The following is a 9,311-nucleotide window of genomic DNA, read 5'->3' as shown; positions in this document are numbered from 1 at the left end:
GGCTTTGTTGTTTTTCCGATTACTGTACTTGGGAGAAGATTATTTGGTTAACCCAGCAACCAGGGATCGGAATCCAAGAAAATTGCTATCACATGCATGCAAGTTCCTTTGATGATTTACATTTTACACAGACATGCAAAATAGTATTGTCGTAGAATTGATTGTATTAGCCTTGTGCCGATACGTACAGTGAACTAAAAATTTCAAAAGTCACTCTCTATTATCCTAAACAATGATTTTAGCATTTACCTTTCCCTAGTAATTTCAAATTCTTACAGAAATCAAGGTATGGAACTGTGGATTTTAAAGTGCAGATATCAAATCCAAATTCACCTGAAAATAGAAAGCCTAATCCAAATCCAAATTCCCACCTCCAGATCCGTATATCTAAAGTGGATGGCCTATTAACTAACAAATATAGAAAACAATCAATCACAGGTTCCTAATGATACTAGTTATAGGACCATGACTAATCAATCACATTATCACCAAGCTAGACAACAAAAATTCAAGCAATCACATACTGTATATAACTTGTAATGAAAAAGATTTTTTTTTTTTAATAAGAATACATTTCTTCAAACTGACGAGAAGGATGAGTCCCAGATGATATAGTTCCCATTTCTCGTAACCATGCATGCATTCACAATAGATATAAGTTCGATGCGATATACTGATTAACCACAACACTAGTAAGTAGTAGTAAAGCTAAAAATAAAAGGGCCATATGGCAAGTTCTTCCATGATCATCTTTATCCAAGAACAAAAAAAATAAAAAATAAACGAATTATGTAATACTGATGAACCTGTGTCTATCCACCTCCTTTGCCGGAGATAAATGGGTGCTGCAACAACTGTGCCGCTGACATTCTCTTCTGGGGGTCTCTTTGCAAACAGCAGGCAATAAAATGCTTCAACTCTGCGGAGGCAGTCGGAGGAGCTTCTGGAGGCTGACACATGCATATTGCCCAAACTAAGCTCGACCAGGATCCTTCTTTGTAGCGATCCACAGGAAAGGGGTACCGACCTGCGTAAAGTTCCAAGATGCTGACCCCAAAGCTCCAAATATCGCCGGCGTAAGCGTTGTACAGCTTGCCCTGATTGAGATCTGTGTTGATCCTCTCCGGGCACATGTATGCTACGTTTCCAACACATGAGTTCCATGGGTCCATAGTCTTGGCGAAGCTTCTTCCAACGAAATCAGCAATTTTAACTTCATTTCGGTTGTTGACCAAGAAATTAGCGGGCTTGATATCGCGGTGCGCAACGCGCCGTCGATGGAGATAGGCCAAGCCGGTGAGGATCTGCCTAGCCAAATCGGAAAGAGCTTTCTCGTTGTGGATGTGCTTGCGCTGTAACGAACCTCCGCTCATGAATTCTAGCAGCACATGTATCTCGCCGTTGTGGTTGAACATGTCGTAGCACTTGACGACGTTAGGGTTAGCAACTTCGCGGAGAACTTGGAACTCTTCGAAGATATGACACAGGAAAGAGTCCTCGTGGTCGAAGCAGATCACTTTCACGGCGTAAAGCCGGCTGCTCGGCTTGTGAATGGCTTTGTAGACGGTGCCGCCGGCTCCCCTTTTAATCGGTTTTTGCTCCCGCTCTAAATCAGAGAAGTTGATCAGAAGTGACTCCGGTACCGGCAGCGCCAAGCTGGGAACCGGAGGAGGAGGTTTGAATATGGAAATTTGATCCATAGAGAAACTTTTACCATGTTTCACTGGGTGTATACTATTACAGGCGGCTGAAGATGACCGGCAAGACATCGTCAACCTATTTTCACGGATCCGAGCCGAACGGCTTCTGATGCAATTGATCGCCCGCTCCGGCTCCAAGACGTTGATCAGATGTTCCTCCGGCGTAGCCGACAAAGGACCCAACGGAGGAGCAGGTTGGGGTACGGGACGGTGGCGCATCGAGAATATACTACGAAGCTTGTTACGAAGCTTTGTCCAGCGAGTAGGTTTAGAACTTGAAGGTGACTTCGACATTGGCATTATTGCTTAATCAAATTTTGGTGATTAGTTAATCCTTCTTAGTACGCTCTTTATCTAGATTACTTTTTAGAAGCATAGGTTCTGATCCATTACCTCTAATTTTCTGCTTTTATAGCGGAAATACGTATGCCCTCCTTGTTTCGTCAGAACAAACGAAACATGTTGTTGTTTGGCCCACAAGAAAGTAATTTCCAGTCATATTCATGAAGAAGAACGATACTAATATTCTAATAAATAAATTATTAGACCACAAGTTAAGGCAAAGGTGCGGCGAAGACCAAGACGGACACATTAGAAAAGTAAAACCAGCAATGACCAATGGAACTGGAAAATAAAAATGCTAATCAAACTAGTCATTCAAGTCAAAAAGCTTGATCAAATGCCTGCGCATCATACACGGTTCAACAACAACCTTCCTATAAACTAAGATGGGCTTCTCTAGAAGTCGTAAAAGGGTAACAAAAAACAACGTATTCAAACCGACCAAAATCAACGTCAGTAGTGACTGGAAAAATGCACTCATCATTCAGTGATTTCAATCTAGGACGTCGAAGTCCAAACAGTAGCGCTGAATTTGGTTCTATACATACAAATACATGTATGTGCTGATGATATAGTGAAAGGGACTTGAAAGCTCAATGAGTGACTTTGATTTGTAACTTTTAAACCACGGTAGTATATGCAGCTAAATTAGACAAAAGATTACCATTCAAGACAACTGAAATAGATTAGATTGGGCGGTCAATTCAAACTCATCCCTTGCTAGCTAAATGCCAACACATGAATTTGACTATGAGTGACGTAGCTTGTGCTGTAGCACGAAGAATATTGTGGGTCTTGATTAGGTTATGCTTGTGCCTTTGGATATATGCAAAAGTCCTAGGTCCTGGCGAGGAAACCTAAATTCACTCGATGCAAGTCAAGTTCAGCTTGTTTTTGGTTCATTTTTGGCTCTTTTCGTTCTTAAGATTCGTAAGTCAAGTTTGAACTCAATATGATACTTGATAGAATGATGAATTGAGCTTGAATTTTAATATATATATATATATATATATATATATATATATATATATATATTGGACTAGTAAGGCTCGCGAACAACTCCGCTTACATTTATGAAACGACTACAATTCTTACAGCATACTGAGTAAACGGATGGTAATTTCTTCGAACTTAAGAGCTTTTATATGTATATAACCATACGTCCATGCAATGCAAAGTCGTTGAACAATCGTGACCCCTGAGCTTGTAATTGTAGACTTCTGACTATTTCTAAAATTTCAAATGCACCACATGCATGCACGAGCGAATGCAATGAGAGCAGCATGCGAAAGATGCAACCTTGAGCCAATTTTCTTGACCGAAACCTACTCAAAAATTATGTCGAATATTACGTACATAATTTTTCTTCATAAGAACTCAAGAAATTACCTGATCATGTTTTGAAAAAGGAAGTTACCTGGTCATTGATATTGACAAAAATTTATGTACATTTGGAACATCCTAGCTTTCAGTGATAAAGCTGGCTCCTCCTTTCAATAATGATAGTAACGCTAGCTCCTCTTCCTTGTCAGATAACGGACTTTGTTTAGTCTGAATTCTGAAAGACTGAAAATAGCTAGCTCACTTGTTCTAATTAAATTAGTAAGGAGAAAGCTCCTGATTGATTACATCGCTGAAAGAAGAGCAGCACCTCAAATTACAAAGAATTTGCGTATGCTAAATTCGTTATTGAAAGCAATATGCAATTACGCATTTGATGAGGTCCGACAATATATATATATAGTCTCTATCTAGAGTGAAGCTTCACTCTGAAATTACAGAGTGAAGTTCCAATTTTGACACATTTTTCGGTCAATTTTTTTCACCATAAGCAATTCAATATTTAGGTATGGTATTCAAGATCATATCTACAAAATTTTATCTAATTCAGAGTGAAGCTTCACTCTGGATAGAGACTGTATATATATATATATATATATAAAGGCCCTTCTACTAAGGGATCCATTTTTTGGGTGTTTTAAGTGGATAGTTCATTCATCAACTTTTCGATTACATTTTCACATCTCCACCGTTCAATTTTTAGAGTCTAATGTGTAGATCACCTCTGTAAAATTTCAGCCAAAATGATGATCGTTAAGGTATCAAACTTGGTGAATATAATGGACGCACCAAATCTGTCAAATCAGAACCGTTCATGTTTATAAGTTTAAATTCCAATTTTGAATACTTTAAACACCTCCATTTTAGATGAAATTTTACAGAAGTGATTTATACATTAGACTTTAAAAGTTGAACGGTGGAGATGTGAAAATATAATCGACAAGTTGGTCAAGTGATCTATCCTTTTTTAAAACAAAAAAAAAATGGGTCACTCGCTAGAAGGGCTATATATATAATATATATATATATATATATAGAGGGTCCTTCTACTAAGGGATTTTTTTTGTCTTTTAAAGGATATCTCATTAACCTACTTTTAGACTAAATTTCAACATCTCCACCGTTCAACTTTTAGAGTTTAATGTGTAGATCACTCATGTAAAATTTCAGTCAAAATGATGATTATTAAGGTATCAAACTTGACGAAAGCAATGGACGCACCAAATCTGTCAAACCTGAACCGTTCATGCTTATAAGTTTAAATCACAGTTTTGAATGCCTTAAACACCTCTATTTTGGCTGAAATTTTACATATGTGATATACACATTATACTCTAAATGTTGAATGGTGGAGATGTTAAAATGTGATCGAGAAGTTAGTCAAGTGACCTATCTATTTTTTAGACCCTAAAAAGGGATCCTTTAGTGGAATGGCCTATATATAGAAAAGAAAATGTAACTAAGGGCCTATATATATAGAAAATAAAATGTTGTTGATATAACGTTCTCTTGAAGAAAAGAATTGGCCGGGTCCAGACTGATCTTGTTGAACAAAACGGAAAACAAGTAGCCTTACTTCCAACTTTTTTTTTTTGACAAAGCCTTACTTCAACTTGAATAGGTAATGTTCCAAGTAAAAAGATACGTTTGATTGGCGAACCACCATATACTAGATAATGAAATGAACCAGAGAAAAGTAGTCCCACATTCGATACTTGAGATTTTAATGAAAACAATTGGATCTAGATGAACAAAGATAGTCCTCTGTACGGTCGTCATACCAATCGGAATGTTCTTATGAAATCCTCGCGCTCCTCTGCACGTAATCGAATTGTTGTAGCACGAAGGCTGTTCTGAAGATCTACTCCAATACTGGGCAATTCTCATACTTGGGAAAACACTGGTGTAATCACCCCACTGATTCGTTATGCTAGTCACCTTCCTACCCATCGAGGCCAAATTACTTTGATATGCAAAGTACATGATTATGTTGCCGTTGTTTACTGGGTATGGTCAGGGACGGTAGTAGAAGTCTTCATACTCGTTAACTCGTGTGGTTAATTCTCTGTCACAGGAACCATGGACTGTATGCAGCTTTCAAATGGGTTTCACCTATTGCAGTGCCATCAAAAAGGGAGAAAACTCGTGCACAAAATGACACTGGTCGTCGGAGTTAAATTTTTCAGTGTTAGAAGAAATGAAGAAGCAAAAGCGCGACACATTCATAGTTCGTATGGATTCCAGTAGCAATGGCAGCAGCGACTTTAATATTACTGATCAGACTGCTTGGAATAGCTAGTAAAACTCTGATTGGTGATTTGCACCAACAGATCAAAGTTACAGCACTGATTTCACCGACACCAGACTCCATTATTTATAAAGCTCTCTTTCAGTGTGCTTGCCAACTTAATATTACCAGAGTTAAATTCGTATGAAAAGCACAAAAGAAGGAAGGGGTAAGTGTAACCCAAAAAAGAGGCTTTAAAAAGAAAGAGAGAATATCTGCAACTTTCCTATTCTGTGTAATCTCCGTGTAATCTTCATGATGATGGACAAAGCAGAGATTCGTGCATCGAAATTACAAACGCAAAATGGAATCTACCCAACTAACCAAACCATCCACATTAAGCTGAGCAGCTCAAAGATTCACTAACCAAGTTAACACCTCCCAGAAATACAGAACAACCCAATTTAACCAAAAACGGCAAAGAAGATTAGCAACACCCAAGAATCCAATCCCAAAGAATCTATATCCAATCACATAGCCAAAACTGGTATAATTTAGGTTGAAATCTGTGACAGGAGTGAGTCCCCCCAAAGGCAATTTCCCATTTCTGGATATCAATGACAGAATGATTGAGCTGAGTAAGTGATTAACAAAAGTAGAAGTAAAGCTTAAAACAATTGCACCCTCATTTCCCCAATTCCTCCTCAAATCATTCAATATCCCCAACTCCTCATTATAATCATCTTCCTTAAACACGAAATCATATTTCATCATTATCATTATCATCAAAAAGAGGAAAGACAGAAAATTAACCAAGTAAAACCATCATCATCAAGATAGAAGAAAGTAGTAGCTAAGAAGGAAGCGGGCGCGGCGGTGGCAGAAGAGTGTGCAGATTCTGATGAACCTTCTCCGGCCCGCCGCCGTTCCCTGAGATAAACGGGTGCCGCAGCAACTGCGCCGCCGGCATTCTCCTGTTGGGCTCCCTCTGCAGACAGCAAGCAATGAAATTCCGAAACTCCCGGGACGCCGTCGGCGGAGCCTCCGGCGGCTGCGACATACAAATGGCCCACATTAAGCTGGCCCAGTCTCCCTGAGTCCGGCCCACATTGAACGGAAACCGGCCCATGTAAAACTCCAAGATGCTGACCCCAAGAGACCAAATATCGCCGGCGTAGCCGTCGTACTTGCCCTGATTAAGATCGGTGTTGATCCTCTCCGGGCTCATGTAGGCTATGGTCCCTACAGAGGAGTTGCACGGGTCCATAGTCTGCGCCAGAATCCGGCTGACTCCGAAATCGGCGATCTTGACCTGGTTCCTGGCGTTGATCAAGAGATTGGAAGGCTTGATATCACGGTGGACGATTTTCCGTCTGTGGAGGTAGGCCAAGCCGGTGAGGATCTGCCGCGCTAAATCGGAGAGATCTTTCTCGTTTGAGATGTGCTTACCCTCTAAAGAGCCGCCGTCCATGTACTCCAGAAGGACCTGGATCTCGCCGTTGTGGTCAAACATGTCGTGGCACTTGACGACGTTAGGGTTATCGACGTCCCTGAGGATTTGGATCTCGCGGCAGATCTGGTGCCTCACCGCCTCGTCGTGGTTGCCGTAGATCACTTTCAGCGCGTAGAGACGTCCCGTCGGCTTGTGGATCACCTTATAGACCGTGCCGCCGGCGCCGCTCCCAATCCGGTTGGCCCGATCCAGGTCGGCGAAGCTGATCATCACGGCGTCGGAGCCGGACGGCGCCGAGCTCGGCCCCGGCGGCAGAGGCAAAGGCACCGCCAGCGACGTGTCCCGCTTCGGCATCGGTAGGCTCAGGTCCACACGACGTCGGCCCTTCCCCGCCGCCGGGTCCTTTCTCGCTTGAGCTACACCTCCGGCCGGCGGCGGCGGCATCTGGTGGTTCATATGATTATTGGGCCTCATGACTTTTTCGAATCACCGATTGAAACAATCGCTTTCTCAATACAAAAGTAAGATTCAAGAGCTGAGCTGTGGTGAGCAGATATGGGAGGAGGAGAAGAGGTTAATGATGGAGAGGGAGGCCGTGACGATCACGACGAGTCATGGGTGTGGCTTGGGTTGATTGAAACGGTGTCGTTTATCGTCCTATTACTCGTCTTTGGTTTCGAGAAATCGGAGACTTCTGCAGGGGGGCGAGGAAAAGAGGAGGAAATGAAGAGGAAAGAGACGAGGACTTTTCTCTTCTTCTTTTTCCCTTCAAACTGGTGATGTGGATTCTATCATCATCATCAGCGAATCGTAAGATTTTAAAAGGCGAGGCAAGCGCACGCGCTGGCGGGCAGCGAGTGGGGCCGGGCGGGGAACCAATCAGGATTCGTAGTAGGTCTCCGGTGGCTGGGGCCCTCCTCCTACCCAGGAGGCGCGGTGAAAATCAGGTTTCACTTTTCAACCCTCTGCCCCCCGACATCGGGTATCTCGTGGAGAATATTTATGACGAATGTAAACTCCGTGCACGGGATAAAGAGTAGAGTTAATTAGCTGAGGAAATATCTATTTTGCCCTTGCGTAGTGAATGAGTAGAAGCTGTGGCAGCAAGGGGTTGGCGAGGTGCTCGTGAGTTACGTGGGCCTGGGTGCAGAGGGACGAAAAGGATGGGATTAATTAATTATGTTTTATTCTCCCGCCGGCGGTTAAATTAGTGTTGGCTTTTATATTCCGGTTTTGGAAATGGGTCGGCTCGGGTAATGGGGGAGCCGGGTTGCCACGCCAGCAAGATGATGATTCAATCATGCTATTATGATTTGATAATTGCTCTTAATAATGAGGAATTAATTCCAGCCAAGTGTGAGCGGCGGTGAATGGAGAAATTCTACACCATTATTTTTTGAAAAGGTAGAAACTCATCATCATAATTGAACATGGGTGTCAACTCAACGAATTTGAATTATGATAAAGACCAAAAATTATGGACAATCAGGAGCCAAAGTTTATAAATCCCGGGTGCCACTATGTAGATGAACTCATTTGCACTAAATTACAAAGAGCAAATACATATAGAAGTAAAGTTTTGGGGGTGCCATGGCCACTATTAGCCCTAGTAGCTCCGCCACTGTGGACAATATTTAGCAAAAGTAGAGTGAAAATATTATGGACAACCCATATAAACCCCCATCCACAACTTCCTATATATACAACGATTACTGATAACAAATCGATAATGTCAAATTCGATCAAACCCATGTACTTTCTTTTTGTGATGAACTCATGTACGTATGCATATGTTTATTTGATCATGCAAAGCCCTTGATACAAAGAAACTAGATAATTTTATAGGACGTTACTAGTCATTAAAGTCCTTAATTAATAGACTATGTTCCTAAGAGTGGGAGCACATGTCACCGTTTATATAGGCTTAAAAAGCCATCTCATGTATCCCTTTTAATTTGGTTACATCAAGTCTCCTAATCTAGCTAAAAGTATGAAGTTTAGACTTGTGTAGCCATGGGACAAGAACGATTACATCTCAAATACCAATCTTAATTCAATTTATAGTCTGTCCGTACATACATAATTTGTTACCCTTCCAAGTTTATTATCTGTTTTGTAAAAAAAAAAACCCTCAATTCTATTGATCATCCCTTCTTTTTCTTTTTATTTAAGTCAGAGTTTAGAATTTATAATTTAGAATCAATAAACTGTAATAATCATTTTTTTAATCATAGTCACTTAATCTTTC

At 41.1% G+C, this 9,311-nt stretch overlaps 2 protein-coding genes across 2 annotated transcripts; both read right to left on the bottom strand.

Moving 5' to 3' along the window:
* Nucleotides 1-709: 709 nt before the first annotated feature.
* On the bottom strand, nucleotides 710-2,063 carry LOC126798765 (mitogen-activated protein kinase kinase 5-like). Its single transcript, XM_050525816.1, has one exon. It carries the CDS (start codon nucleotides 1,998-2,000, stop codon nucleotides 813-815), a length of 1,188 nt encoding a protein of 395 aa, XP_050381773.1. The 5' UTR covers nucleotides 2,001-2,063; the 3' UTR covers nucleotides 710-812.
* Nucleotides 2,064-6,190: 4,127 nt separating this feature from the next.
* On the bottom strand, nucleotides 6,191-7,842 carry LOC126797671 (mitogen-activated protein kinase kinase 5-like). Its single transcript, XM_050524351.1, has one exon. The coding sequence runs from the start codon at nucleotides 7,535-7,537 to the stop codon at nucleotides 6,464-6,466; it is 1,074 nt and encodes a 357-aa protein (XP_050380308.1). The 5' UTR covers nucleotides 7,538-7,842; the 3' UTR covers nucleotides 6,191-6,463.
* Between the last annotated feature and the right edge of the window lie 1,469 nt (nucleotides 7,843-9,311).

The sequence above is a fragment of the Argentina anserina genome, chromosome 6, assembly GCF_933775445.1.
Source record: "Argentina anserina chromosome 6, drPotAnse1.1, whole genome shotgun sequence".
In the NCBI taxonomy this organism is placed as follows: Eukaryota; Viridiplantae; Streptophyta; class Magnoliopsida; order Rosales; family Rosaceae; genus Argentina; species Argentina anserina.
Note: the sequence above shows the minus strand (reverse complement) of the source record. Positions and strands in the feature narration are given on the sequence as shown.

Excerpts from the sequence above, each read along its gene's own strand:
- LOC126798765 (XM_050525816.1), bottom strand. The coding sequence starts at position 2,000 with ATGCCAATGTCGAAGTCACCTTCAAGTTCTAAACCTACTCGCTGGACA.
- LOC126797671 (XM_050524351.1), bottom strand. The coding sequence starts at position 7,537 with ATGAGGCCCAATAATCATATGAACCACCAGATGCCGCCGCCGCCGGCC.